Source organism: Eutrigla gurnardus (genome assembly GCF_963514095.1).
Source record: "Eutrigla gurnardus genome assembly, chromosome: 17".
NCBI lineage: Eukaryota > Metazoa > Chordata > Actinopteri > Perciformes > Triglidae > Eutrigla > Eutrigla gurnardus.
In genome coordinates this window covers 10531729-10546800 of record NC_139928.1, presented here as the reverse complement: position 1 = coordinate 10546800, position 15072 = coordinate 10531729, and the positions used below count along the sequence as shown (strand labels likewise).

General features: G+C 43.4%; 1 protein-coding gene across 6 annotated transcripts in view; it reads left to right on the top strand.

The window, feature by feature from the left end:
* dync1i1a (dynein cytoplasmic 1 intermediate chain 1a) overlaps positions 1 to 15072 on the top strand; it is a 49696-nt gene that overhangs the window by 7099 nt on the left and 27525 nt on the right. For all 6 annotated transcript variants that reach the window (XM_084032473.1, XM_084032476.1, XM_084032474.1 and 3 more), the window contains one exon: positions 14098 to 14193. In XM_084032473.1, the coding sequence (XP_083888599.1) occupies positions 14098 to 14193 (96 nt within the window). The remainder of the gene's footprint in view (positions 1 to 14097; positions 14194 to 15072) is intronic.

The following is a 15072-nucleotide window of genomic DNA, read 5'->3' as shown; positions in this document are numbered from 1 at the left end:
TTAAAGGCGTAATGAGTAGGATTTGTCAGTTTAAAGTCAACATTAAAGTGGCCCCCTCCTCCCTTATGGTGCTCACCCCAGGTAAATGCCAACCCCAGGTTCACTGTCGTTTTGAAACCTGCTTTGTTTGCTTTGTTTGGTCGGCCATTTTCGTAGCGCACCCTTGAATGCGTGCTCATGATCTGGCACCTGGTTGCTATGTTTTTATAGGGGCGGCCACCCAGAAATGTCCCAGCAAAATAAGAAGAAAATCAGACAAAATAGGCTGGGAAAGGTCTCTGTAGATACAGACACCACCACACATTTCTAGTGGCTCATCAGCAGGGGGATTATACATTGCTTATTAGGAAAGTGTTAATGTGCTTGTAAGTTATTTATAACTGTTAGTACCAAAAAACAATGGATGCTAATCCTTAATCAATTTGTAAAAACGATTCTTATTTAATAACACGTTGCTGAACCCAACTTATTGTAAGGTTGGACAATGGGGCCCCTTTAGGGTTAAATACAACAAACTCTCTTTGAGCGTCAAAGGCAGAGGTGTGTGTTTAGGATGTGTGTGTGCGTGCGTGTGTGTGTGTGTGTGTGTGTGTGTGTGTGTGTGTGTGTGTGTGTGTGTGCGTGTGTGTGTATGTAGCTTTGAGCTTCGAGAACCTTGAAGCTGCTGGTGGTTTTCCCATGCAGATGTTTAGTGTTTCCAAAGTCTGTATGAGAATTGACTTAGCAGGGCGACGGTAATGCTGTTAGGTTTAGTTTGGGATTTGATGTGCATGCTTGCAAAACGTTATTTAATAAAATGTTTTTAATGTATTTATCAGAAAATAATTATTCTCTTTATTAAAAGACTTATTGACTCATTTTGACCTCAAAGCAATTCAGCCTTACTTTAAATGATTTATCCCATCGCTAAATCAAAAATAATGCAAGAAACTAAAAATCATTTCATTCGCCCTTTTTACTCTTCTTAGATACTTACCTGTAATGCTTTGTTTATTTCTGTGTTTCTTATACATTCTTGGTCTCTCGTTCACTCCCTTCCTACCTTTCCTTTCTGCCCTCGGGGGTCTGAGCTGGGCTGTTCTGTAAAGCAACTAATGCTACCTCTGTGTTATGTTAAAACATATATTATACAGAGAGAAGAGAGATTTAGTGGGGGAGAAAGCCAGCTGGCTGCTCTGGAGGAATGAACGGAAGAGTAAATCTGTTGTCTTAATAATGGTGGTGTGTCTCAGGGCTGTTAAATCTCTTTGGAGGGACCTTGTTTGGAGTCCTGTGTGTTTGTTAACTTCCCTCAGTGTGTTAAAAAGTGTGCTGGTTTAAGGATCATTTAATTTGTGATTTAGCGTGTCTCACGGTTAGCCTTTTTGGACTCTAGTGGACCTTGATCTTCGACCTGTCCAACTGAAAATTCGACTGTATCCTGTCTATCTATCATAAAGATTTGACGAGGTCACATGTGGCCACAGTTGATGCTTTTCGTATTCCCGATATGATCTCTCTCTCTATGACTAGATGCATTGTTATGTCTATCAAATGTTAGTAGGGCATTAAAACACATTGACATCAAGTGTGTGTGAACGGAAGGAGTAGTGTAGTCTCATCATAATCACTTTAAATAATCGACGGACTTGCTTCTTATCTGATGAACTACTGACCTCCCCACTTCTCATATTTGTCTTTAATGCCCAAGGTCGCTGGTTGAGTGCGTGTGAAGCGTGAGTTTATTAAATTGTATAGATTTGATATGAGTTTCTGTGTGTTCATCTTTTACACAAGACTTTGTGTTTTAAAGCTCCCACGATGTGTGTATGTGTGTGACTCTCATTTAAACCATTTAATGATATGGCTTTTCATTTCCGTGACCAATTGCTTTCCTATAATCGTGATGTGTAGCTGTCTATGTATGTTCCTTTTCCCATTGGCTGCTCACTGATCTGTCTGTCCTGAGCCTCCATTGTGTCGGGCAATCAGATTAGTCCCAGTCACGGTTGGCTCCAGCTATTTACTGCTATCCTAATGGGTATGAATGGACATGCTTGTTGTGAGGGACGGACGCTTTGTCTAACGACATAGCAGGGAAATAAAGTAAGGTCTAATGTGGTGTGTGACAGTAACCTAAGGTCAAGCAAAGTGTGTGTTGGGTAGCTTCTGTTTCATGCCTCGTGTGCCTAACCATGTTGACATGTTCTTGAGGAAAAGAAGTGGCTTGTATTTCAACTTGACTATTTGCCCTAAAATAATATCTAATATCAATAATCACTGAATCAGGATTGGGGATTTTGAGCTTTATTCTGCAAATTATTTTTTGTTTTCAAAATAATCTATATAAATTATCAAAGGCAAGGTCATGACAGATGGATGGTTTTCACTACACCTGTGGCATCCTTTCAGCGAGACACGGAAGACTAGTACACTGCTATGGGGCCTTAAAGGAAAAGTTCGGAATTTTGGACATAGGTCCTCATTTCCAACTTATCCGAGGTGATATACGGTAGGTCGGTGGAGACCATTTTCAGCACAATTGGTCCAGTCCTTATAGTTGCACAAGTCAGTGTTGCTAAGCTGGTGTTGAGCTAGCGCACGTCAACGGTAACATCCAGCCTGTCTCTAAAAACAGCTTTAACTGCTCCGCAGAACACCCGAGACAAATGTATTATGACGTCGGACTATCGATGTACATGTCAGTGTTGGTAGAATAATTAAAAAAAATGTTTTAACGCTGCTACGAGTACTAGCTGTCACGACTGTAGGGCGCTTAGGTTTCGTTTTTACTCACTACTACTAACACGCAAAGTAAAATTCTGCTGCTGCCGAGAAACTAGTCCCTCAAAATGTTTTATCATTGAAAATGCAAGGTTGGTTTAATTTCAAAAATTATTCTACCAACACTGACATGTACATCGATAGTCCGACGTTATAATACATTTGTCTCGGGTGTTCTGCGGAGCAGTTAAAGCTGTTTTTAGTGACAGGCTGGATGTTACCGTTGACGTGCGCTAGCTCAACACCAGCTTAGCAACACTGACTTGTGCAACTATAAGGACTGGACCAATTGTGCTGAAAACGGTCTCCACCGACCTATATCACCTCGGGTAAGTTGGAAATGAGGTCCTATGTCCAAAATTCCGAACTTTTCCTTTAATACAGCAACTATCAATACTATTAAGATTCTTATTTTTCAGCTCTTTCACACCACCGAATATTTTCATACCATCAGCATGATCACAGTAAGAGTTAAGCTTTTAACACAATTATGTGTGTTTTAGGGGAGATAGCAGGACAACAGTAGGTGCCACATCGAAGACGTATAATAGGAAAGTGTGTAACCTGAAGATTGGTTTGTGTGCTCAGCAGTGTGTCAAGTAATTCTAGTTATAAATCAGAAATAAAGATGAATGAATGAAAACAAATTGTGACAGTGTAAAGGGCTTAGAACATGATGATGGAAGTATATGATGGCCATTATGATCAGTTATGTTGTATCAATTTCGGTGGTTGAAACCATTTGTTACACAGAATTGTTGCAAAATGTAACCATTTTTACAACTCAAAAATGGCTGAATATTTTAAATCCCTATAAAATACCACAGTAAGACACCAAGGCCTTCGGGAAAACCATAACCCCATGTGGTGAGTTAGTATCAGAGACTTTGAACATTTGTAGATTTATGCAAGAATTCCATTTTTTGATGAGTGGATGGTGATCAAAAAAACCTTACTGTCAATATATCCAGGAAAGCCATCCATCCTTTGAATGCACAAAGTCTCCAGTTTGTGATCGTAAAGTTTCACGGGGCTGTGATTGTCCTAGAGGTCACAGCGGGTCATTTCATACAGTCAAGTTTCAACAAATGGTCTCACTATGTGAAATGACTAGGACTAACATTTTCCATTTATGCAATTCCAACACTGTTTAGGGACCCCAGCATGCAGAAATATTCAAATACACCGTTTTTAGAATAGGTGTAAATAACACATTTATACTGCAGTTTCAGCAAAATGTGGGCAACCTTTTCGCCCCTCTCTTTGTTTCTCGCTGGATCCCTCCTCTGGACCCGCCAATGCCTCTTGGCCATGAAGGGAGTGAGTGTCAGAACGCTGACAAACCCACTCTTTTACTTTCTACTGATACCCATCTGAAGAGAACTTACGTACTTGAGATGTTGGCAAGAGCAGGAAAGGTCAACGGGGATAGCAGGCGTTGCAGGCATTTCGTGCATGTGCAGGTTGGCATAAGTGTAGGGTGAGCCTGACCCTGTTCGTAGCAAATTGGTTTCGCTCATTGGAGCATTAAAACGTCCAAAATGGGCCTCGTGGAAAGGGAGCTAAAGAAACAGAGGGAAAAAAAGGAATGGAAAAAAAGAGAATGTAAAAGGTGAAGAGAACGGTGACGTGAGAATAAACAGAGAGGAGGAGGAAGAATGAGAGACAAACAAATGGGGGGGTGAAGCAGTGGAGGCCACTGAGAGATGTTGCAGCAGTTATGATATTACAGCAGTAATTGTTTGCAGTGAACCACAAGTAGGCCTCCAGAAATACAACTGTGTGTGTGTTTGCGTATATTTTGATGTTGCAACTTTGGAAACCCCCCCTTTCTCAGGGTTGAAAGTTCAAAAGTGTTATTAATGTCCGTGAATCCGTATGCAAAAGTATGTGTGCATGACTCTCCTTCCATGCCTCCCTCCCCTCTCTAGTATTTTCTGGTCCATTAGTTTTCAGGGTCTGTACAGCTTGAGTATATAGATGGTCAGTAATTCACTCTTTAAGTATATTTACTGCAATAAGTGGCTTTCTTTTGACATGTGGTGGACTGGTAATGGCCTCTAATTGCAAGAGAAAACCCATTTCCAAGCACTAATCTGAAAAGACATACCATTTTTTTTTTTTTTTACGAGTGTACTCACGCACGATTCATAAATGTGTCACACATGTGCAGACCGACATACACAGGAATAAACAAACATGCACACACACCACCAGAAATATGCACAGAAGCACACATGCACAGCGGCAATGCGGCCACACACGCACGCACCAGCGTCACCTGAGCTCTACGTAATCCCATAATGGAGCGGTTAAGAAACCAAACAGCAAATTTATGAAATGATCCTGACCATTGGCAGCACATTGGTCCAATTAGAGTGTTTACTTCTGTCTATTTTTTCACAAGCTTCTAAATATATCAAATATGGTTCTGAACTGGTAGGATTTTATCAACATTTGTACACAAAATGTGATTTTAATCCAAATACGACTGGGTTTTATGTTGTCCGTCTGAGACTGGTGTTTGCAGTACACGTGTACAAGTTTGTGTGATGTGCTGCAAGCAGAGAAACATATTAAATTTGCATATTGACATATAGGGGGTGCTCAGATCAATAATGCAGTAAATACTGTAATGTAATATGTAGGGTAAACGGCTTAATGACACTATTCTCTTATTGGCCGTTGCCATGTGGTTGCGCTCGTGTAAATGAAAGCTTGATTGTAGCTGTTTTGTTTCGTCTAGTTTCTCCCACAAGTCGTCATCGGGAGGGAAAGTATCGCTGTGTTGCGTGGCAGCTTTGTGTCTGTAGATTTTCTACAACCCGGTGAAGCGGCGATGCATTCAAATAAATACAGCGAATCTAACGCTCCCAGTCTGTACGAAACCTACATGACTGAGGGGTTTGTGGGCTTCTTCAAGGTCTTCCAGAGGGAGGAATGTGGTTGCATGATTTTGCGCTTTGCATGGTTAGGTACTTATATGAATGTGCATATACATGTGTATGCAGCCACATATGGAAGTGCTTGTCTCATACATTGTTGTTGTTCCAGTCAGGCAGCTACAACATGCCGAACAGACCAGAGTGTGTGTGTGTGTGTGTGTGTGTGTGTGTGTGTGTGTGTGTGTGTGTGTGTGTGTGTGTGTGTGTGTGTGTGTGTGTGTGTGTGTGTGTGTGTGTGTGTGTGTGTGTGTGTGTGTGTTTTCAAGGCAAAATTCAAGAATAGAGAAAATAGAGAATAACCACAGTGAGTGTACCCAGTGGTCACTGAAGAAAATGTACTCCGTTGTTTTACTTTACTTTACTCTGAAAGTACTTTTTATGTTTGATGACTCCTGGACACGTGGATGAGTTATTGCCTGGAGGTAGCAGCTTCTAGATATACAGTTTAAACCAAGTGTGAATGTGCTGTACATGCATGTTCACACACTCGTACTTGGGTTTTGTTATCACGATCTCCCCTCGTCTTTCCTTGCAGACACACACACAATGGGCCAGCGCTTCTCACTTCCTCCCCTCGTAAAACAACCAGGAGTTTGGCTTTTATCCTCATCGCCCTCAAAAGGGCGCTGCCTTCACTCCCGTTTCACTCCTGAAATTGATGCAGGGTCCCGAGTGGCTTCTGTCAAAATGGCCATGGCAGTCGAAACCCAGACAAACTCTTGATATTAGAGAAAAAAAATAATGTCTTTCACAGTGTGTAAAGTATTCAAAGGCAGTCACAGATGATTGCAATTTTCCCCTTACGACCACCGTATAATAAGGTACATGAACCCCTTCTTCATCTCCCTCCCTCTCTCTTTGGCAAAATGGCCATCATCCAAAATAATATTTGCCATCTGATGAGTAGGAATACAATTTCACGTGTCCTTTTTTTGCCTCTTTTCAAGTGTTTTCTTTTTCTTCTTCTTTTCGCTTGCATTTCGTTGAACTTGACTTTTTGACATGTGAGCCCCACCCTCCCCCCTCCTTGTAGCGTTTCTTTAAAAATGTTTTTATACATGTGTAAAACAACAGTGCGTCTTTTGCCTGGGTGGTCTCACTTGTTCTCCGAGATCCCTTCGACTCTCCAGGGATTTCCATTTGAGAGGGTAGCGGTTCACTGCCACAGCTAGCCTGCAGCTTATGGCTCTGCTCCACTTTAGTTGTTTCAGTTTGATGTTTGTTAACCCTTTGTTTGGTATATTTATGCCTTTTCATGTGTTCGTACTCCTGGTTTTAAAAATAGCACATTTTAGTAAAGGCTGTCAAATAATCCTATAAAGCCCAAATATTATTTGTCAAGTCCAAATAAATCTGCATACGTTTGTTTTCAATTGTTCTTCAGTCAACCCTGGTGGTGAAATTTAACAGGCTTTCACTTTTTTTTTTCTCGTTGAATCAAACTTTAAATTTCCACATCATTATCACAGTTTATAGCTCGACAGTTGATTGAAGTGAAATTTGATAGCCCTGCTGGTTTTGTGTGTGGCATGCTATCCTGCAACTCTACAGCAGGGAGCACTCTTGGCACATATACTCCAGGCCTCCCTCAAAGTTTCACCAACCAAAAGTGTCAAGAGATATTTATCAGAAATGAGTATCAGCTGGAATTAAATTATGGTATCATAAACTAACAGCCTTGCAATCAATGCCAAACATTTGATGCCTTTTAAAGCCAATTTGATTGACCCATCAGATTGAAGATAAATGCTTTCTTTGATTCAGGATATGGGTTTGTAGATTTATTTGACAGTGTTTGCTAAATTGTTGTAAATACTTTTGTCTATTTGAGTACAATTCAGAAGGATTCAACCCCAAGCATTAACCTTTAGCAGGTCTATAAAACAGTTTGTACCATCTGTCCGTCCGTCCCTCATTAAAACAAAATGAAACACCATCGTCATCCAAGTGGCAAACACAGACCTCCAATCACCATCTGAGCCACACACACACACACACACACACACACACACACACACACACACACACACACACACACACACACACACACACACACACACACACACACACACACACACACACACACAGAGCCCTGTTTCTGAGTGACACAAATCCCAGCTCAGATGACGCGTTGAAAAGTGAGTCGATGCCACAGCGGTGATTTTATGTAAGACTTTTTCTTTTCTGTTACTCTCTCTCTCTCTCTGACTGGGTGTTTGACAGTTTGGAAAGTTTGAAGTCATGGGTTTTAATCAGGGTCTTGTGGCCGGGCTCAGAGCATGGCGTGGCGTGGCATGATGGCTCAGTTTAAAGATGTGGGTCTGGGTCGGGGCCAAGCCTGGGTGGCACTGCTAGAAAGAGAGGGGGGGGGGGGGGGGGGGGGGATGGGTGCAGCAGAGAAGGGAGGGAGCTGAAAGAGAGAAGGAGATGCGGAGAAGCTACTCCGAATGCGGCCGCAGCACACAGCAGAGTTGGCCGCAAACTCGCAAAGACCTGAATGGGCTGCATTAACGAGAGCTGATTATGTTGGGGCATGCATGTGTGCATACGGTGCAGACTCGGGTGTACATAGACTTGAACACGCACACACACACACACACACACACACACACACACACACACACACACACACACACACACACACACACACACACGTTTGATCAGTTGAGGAAGTGTGGTGAAGAGATGAATTAATCGTCCTGCGGGTTTTAGCCTCACCAGTTTTACATCACGTCTTGCTGCTAATGCGAGTGTATGCGGCAAATACTTTTACCCCTACTGTGGTAATCATTACTTGATGAGCCATGATGAATTTTAAGCATTTTCTTTTCATACAAAAGAAATGGAAAGGCAACAAAAGAATACAATTAACAAACTGGTTTAAGTGTTTTGCAGATTATCAGTCCCTGACATTTTATGCATTTTCACATTGTCTTCTATCTAAATAAGATTATGGGTCACTGTGTGGGGGAAAAGTATCCAACAGCAGGAGGCTTAAGTGGTCTTGTGTCTCTGGAATTCAATTTACTTGCAAGAAGTTGCAACTGTGGACTCGGTTCATGTCATATTGCTCCACGTTCCTCTACAGTCTGTCCTGTCGTTCTGGCCATCTACGGATCAGTGAGATTCTTGCCCTCTCACCTCTCAGCAAATGATCTGTTCAACTTAACTGCATGGCTGGCTCTGACCCATCAATTTGCTGTCCAACCTGACAAACAGAGGTCCCTAAAATTTTGGGGAGTTTTTCTTTGGTTCAGAAAGTGATTTTTGTGCTCGTCCAGCTGAGTATTAACAAAACCGATCTGTCTTAGGTTGGCCGGGCCGTTCACACAGACACTTGTGAGTGGGTACTTACACAGATCATGGCTGGTCTGACTGTTAGAAGCATGAAAAATAAGATAGGACAGTGTTTATTCGAAGGCCATGAGCTTGTTCCATATGGCTGACAACATGTTTCTCCTTCAATGTCCAAAATCAAAAGACACATCTCAATAACAGGAAGGCAATCCAGGCACTTTAAAATCTCAGGAAGTAACAACGAGAAAGGACATATTGAAAAGCCTTTATTGACGTGGCTAAATCATTAAAAAAACACGTTTCAAACATTAACATAGCCTGTAAGAAACAGGGAAGTTTATCCTCATCGTGACCAGGATACTATAACACATCTTCCCTGTATTCACAAAAAGGAATCATAAGTGTGGTGACAAGCAACTTCAGTCTCTATGGGATAATAGGGATTACATAACCTAATGGTATATTTATCCTCAGTGAGGCGAACAGTCAGGTTTATGCATTTAGTATGGCAGATTATATTGTTTTATAGATTTACAGAATCACCCTATATAAGATGTACAAATGTCCCCGTAGGCCTTTCACATCATCGTTTGATTTCTCTTCGAATTGCGTCGTTTTGTTTGTGACCTATATCATTATTCCATCCATTTATTAAAATGATCATGGTTATATAAATCATTCTTTCCTACTCGGATAACAAGGATTATATTACTGGAGGTGGGGACGAATTAAAGAGAGAAAATTCCCCTCAGACGCCTCAGGTCATCTGTAATATATGCAGAGGTGAGGTGGATGCAGTGCGTGTGGTGTCTGTCTCTGACAATAAGAGTTGTTCTCAGTGAAGTTAATGCATAGCCTGTGTGTGTGTGTGTGTGTGTGTGTGTGTGTGTGTGTGTCGTGCCAGGGCCACATTAGAGGAGCCTTTCAAGTCATGTCGGCCTCCTCCTACTCCTCCGCATAGTGCTTGTTGTGGTCGGCTCAACAGCCAACCTCCCAGAACCCCTGCGAACTCTGTGTGTGTGTGTGTGTGTGTCTCCATATGAATGCATATATAATGTTGAAGGGTTATTCCCAGTGCGTGGGATCCCCCAAAATCCTGCTGGATTTACTCTTTTGTGTCCCTCTTCCTGTTTCCGCCGCCTCCTCTCCATCATATCAGTGTGTCGCTTTCTTTGTGATTAATACAATAGAAATCTGTAAAAATGACGAGTTCCTTCAACTTGTGATTGTGCCTGACTCAGTTTATCAGTCACCTCCATACTGCTATAATAAGTCTGCGGCGCTGCCCCCATAATGTAGTCCATGACAAACTTGGGGCTTGGTGTCATCCTTCCCTCTACACAAACTCACTCTCTCTCACACACACACACACACACACACACACACACACACACACACACACACACACACACACACACACACACACACACACACACACCAAGCAGCTCTTTGATAACTATGCCAATGGCTCCAAGCATGTGCTAACACATTTCAGCACACTAGCACTTACTGTGGATTGGGTTCAGAATAAAAGGTTAGCGAACACTTTGATCCTTACCCGAACAGAACGCATGCTAACAACTTATTGCCGTGACACACCACGCCATTGTGCTTCGTTTATTCGCCGAGGGGAGCAGAGGACAGTGTGCGGACATCTTTAATGTGCTTTAAGTATCCTTAAAATTCATACCACATACTGGAGAGTAGCTGCCTACTGTGACACAATAAAAGATGTTTAAGCTAATGAACCTCTCAGCAGTGTAGCGGCCTTCAATTAAGACTATGTTTTCATTATTTCCCAAACTGATGACTCTTACTTGAACTATTTCACTCTTCTGTTGGTTCATTAAAGCAATAATGATGCTAATGCAGGTTAATAAGAAAACATGATAATAAAGTGTTAATTAGCCTTGATTTACTACTAGTTGCATTGTAATTAACAGCTAACTCCTTCTTGTCTGTCTGGGACGATTAAGAGATGAGAGTTTTACTGGCAAAACTACATTACGGTCATTTTTACAGTGCAACTGTTAAGGATTATATTGCTCTAGATGGACAGAAAATCAGCCATCTCTTAATTATTACTTAATTCTGTTCACAAAAATGAGAACAATTCACTGGATTCATCTATAATGTGAATATTTTGCCTTCTGTGATAGTAAGCTGTATATTTTACGCTTCCGTCATTTTTTTTACAGCAAGTAATATTTCTGTGCTTCCAAACTATTTCACAAATTCGGACATGTGAGCCATGCCTCTTTTTGTGCATGTGTGTGTGTGGACATTTACAAACACCTTTTACACATGTGTGTGTTCACTGGTGTTTGTGTCTCTCTGCGCTGTGAATCTGTGTGTCTGCATACCTGCTGGGCTGTGCTGAATTGTCTGGGCACGGTCAGCATGAGTAAGCAGCCAGGGAAAGATGGAGGCAACCAGATGCGGCGGCCCTGGGCTACCGAGGATATCATTACCCCGGGTGTGTAGCCGGCCAAAACGGGAGCCCCCAAGCAGAGTTTCATCAAGGTGGACCCCCGTCTGCGGCGAGGGGGAGGATACCGGTTAACCTGTTGTCCTGCAGTGAGGAGCGGTATTAAACGGCAGGTGGAAAGAGCAGGCAACCCGTGACTGGAAAGAGGTGGAAACAAGAAAGTGTGCAGATACTTACAGGGTAGCAGGCAGACGCACTCAAACTGTGGAAGATTGTCTCTTTCGATTTCCCCTCCCTGCTTCCTTTGCAACTCAACAGGAAACCCCGTAGTGCCTCTGTGTGCGCTCGCGTGTACGCTTTACATAAAGTTTGATATTGTCATTTCCAACCCATGAGTCGTACTTTCCAGTATCATTTATCGCAATATAGCTTTTGCTTTGCTTACACACACAGAAATGTATCTCCGAAAGTTTCCATTCAAAGGAAATAGCCGGGATATTTTTGGTGCGGGACTCTGACAGAACAACTTGATGCATGGCCGCTGGCAACGACATCAGCAGTATCTTCATGCGGGAATTGGACCGTCTCCCCTTGGTGAGGTAACCCATAGGCCATGAATCACGCTGCCTTGCTTCAGAGTCCTGTGGTCCCAGGGGCTGACAGTTTGACCGCTCCTCAATGTGGTCTCTCTCCTCTACTGACGCTCCTCCCATCCCCATCACCACACATTCCAACCACTGGACCGGTCATGTAGGGTCAAGAAAATAGAATAGGAGTTTGTAATGCGTCTTGCAAATGCTGGTCAGCAGGACCCCGGTTGCTGTTTCACATCCTGAAGCCTTTGTGGAGTAATGACGGCGGTCCGTTAGAGAGGAAATGTGATGAGAACGGATCAGTGCGTGATGAAAAAAAACAACACATTCCTTGAGGAGAAATAAAGCATTTAAAGCTGAAACTTGGAGGGAGAAACAAAAGGACCTGACAGAAGGGTATTCCTGTGCGTCTGTGTTTGCGTGTTCTGTTTTGGCAACTCAGACATGGAGCTAGTCTGGCAGTCTGCCTGTCTGGTCCTCTCCGGTCTCTCCTCTGGTGGGTCACTGGTGTTTGGATCACTACAGCTGACTGCTAACCACCGACTTGGACTGAGCCTCACCGCCATGTGTTTGATTTAGCTTAGTCATTTATTATATACACACAGGATGAAAATGAAAGTCATATATCAAAAACTTTCACTTGTGAGACAAAAAAGAAAAGAAAATATGAAGAGAGGGTGAGAGGAGCATGCAACGGGAAGGCTAACATTATGAATCAAATAAGGCCAGGAATGATTGCAATCATCATAATGAAATTGCTGAAAGTGCTCCACCAATTCTAATCATTCTACCTTTTAAAAAAAAAAAGCAGCACCAGTGAGTTAATGCGCGTTGGAGTGATGAATGGACAGTTCATCCGGTGCAAGAGCAGCACTGGAGCAAGTGTTTTTAGCAGTGCCCCGGGCCATGCTCCAGCCGAGTTAAACACACCCCGACGTGTGTGTGTATGTGTGTGAGAGACAGAGAGAGAGACATGACACGTCTGAGAGTGTGTGATAGAGTCACTTCCTCCCACCGGACTGAGCGACTGTTGTCAGCTTGACCCCGCGCCAGTTAACCCCTCGCCACCCCTGGCACTGCAGGCGAGGGCCCTGGGTGTGTGCTTTTGAGAGAGAGAGAAAGACAGATTGTATGTGTGTAGCGTGTGTGTTGGCGGACCACAGGTGTCTGGTCACGGTGTCAGGGTGTTAAGAGGTCTTCTGAGAGGCCCCCCCCCAACTCTCAGCATCTGTTTCTGGAGGGAGGGAGCGGCAGAAAAGAGGAGGAGAGGTTGGCGAGGGTTACCAACACATACCCTGAGGGGAGTGGGGGCTTGTTTGGGGGGGTGCGGTAGCTGACAAGCAGGTGCCTATGTTGACAGTAACCCTTCAAACTTGAACTCCACCTCCACACACACACACACACACACACACACACACACACTTACAATAAATCCTGGAGAGGCAAGTGTAATTGCACAGCCTGATTGGAGGGAATGCAGAGGGAATCCCCTTTTACGCACACACATCATTGGATCTTTTTGCTTGGGGTCAAAGGTGAGAGAAGGAGAGGAGAGCTCACACAACTGACATTTCCTGCTGTCAGTGCGTGTGTGTGTGTGTGTGTGTGTGTGTGTGTGTGTGTGTGTGTGTGTGTGTGTGTGTGTGTGTGTGTGTGTGTGTGTGTGTGTGATTTGAGTGCACAATGTCCACACATGTGAACCATGTGAACACATGCTACAGTTACCAACACGGATTTCGGCACGGGCTTGTTTCCTGTTTTAGTTAGTTTCCCCAAGACCATACTTAATATACATCGGCAACAGGAGTAGAAACTCTGCAGCATTCGTGCCTCACATTTTTGTGTTTGCTGGAAAGAAAAGAAAAAAAAAGAGTGCGTGTGTTTGTAAATTAAACCCATTTGGACCAAATGTTAGTTAGTCAGGTGTACCGGTGCATCTCTGGGAATGATTATATCGCTAAGAAGGGGGGGAAGGCAGCACACAGCGGGAGGTCGAGGAAAATTGGAACAGCTGTTGATTAACATGAGTGCTCTCTCTCTCTCTCTCTCTCTCTCTTCTTTTTTCTTTCAGTAGAGGAGGAAGAGGAAGATGAGGAGATGATGGAGGCGAAGCCGGGCCCTGATTCGGAGCAGCAGGATGAAGATGACAACAGGGAAAACAAAGAAGGTACAAAGAACAGATGATATGAGTATGAAAATGGACCAGCTCTTATAATTTTAGTGATTCTTAATTGAGGCTCCTCCTGCATGAATTCACTTTATGTAGCACTTTTGCTCCCAATTACTGCAAAGACAAAACTTGCAGCTCTTTATCCTCCAGTCTCTTTCTTCCCTTGACTTCTGAAACGTTGTCCACGCTGTCACGAAACACGGCCACTTGTGTGTGACACCCTTTGCCAGTCACTGGGTGTATCAGATGGAATGATGGGGGGGTGGGGGGTGGGTTATGTTGGGGGTCAAGGCGGGTCCAGCATATCAGCTCTATGGCATGTGGGGGTCAACGATGATTAAAAACCTGTCACTTGACCCCGTCGGGCCGCACTTCAAAGCGGAGAGGAATGGAGATGTGTGTGCGTGCGCGCCTATGTGGACGCTTCATGTCGTAACATTTGGAGAAAAGACCTTGGGCGAGTAAAAACACAACACACGATGGACACACAGATGCATGAACATTAATTCACGTTCAGACAATAAGCCCAATTCTGACTGTACTGGATGTGATTCAAACACACACGTAGACAGATGTATGCACACACGCACTCATAAACACTCAGTCATCCGCCTCCTCTCCATCCTGGCCTATTAGAAGGTCTGGCCTTTGATCTCTGCCACTCGATTCACTGGCTCTTTTCTGACAACTCGTAAGAAATACAAAGGGATGGGGGGGATCAAAGTCAAGAGGCAGGGTAAAGGTCGATATATGTGTGTGTCTGTGCATGCTTGTGTGTGTGTGTGTGTGTGTGTAAAAATTGCATGTGCGCTTGGGGACAGTGACTTCAAAAACCGGACGCCGTGCTGTGCAGCCATTACGTTCAAAGCGGAGGCG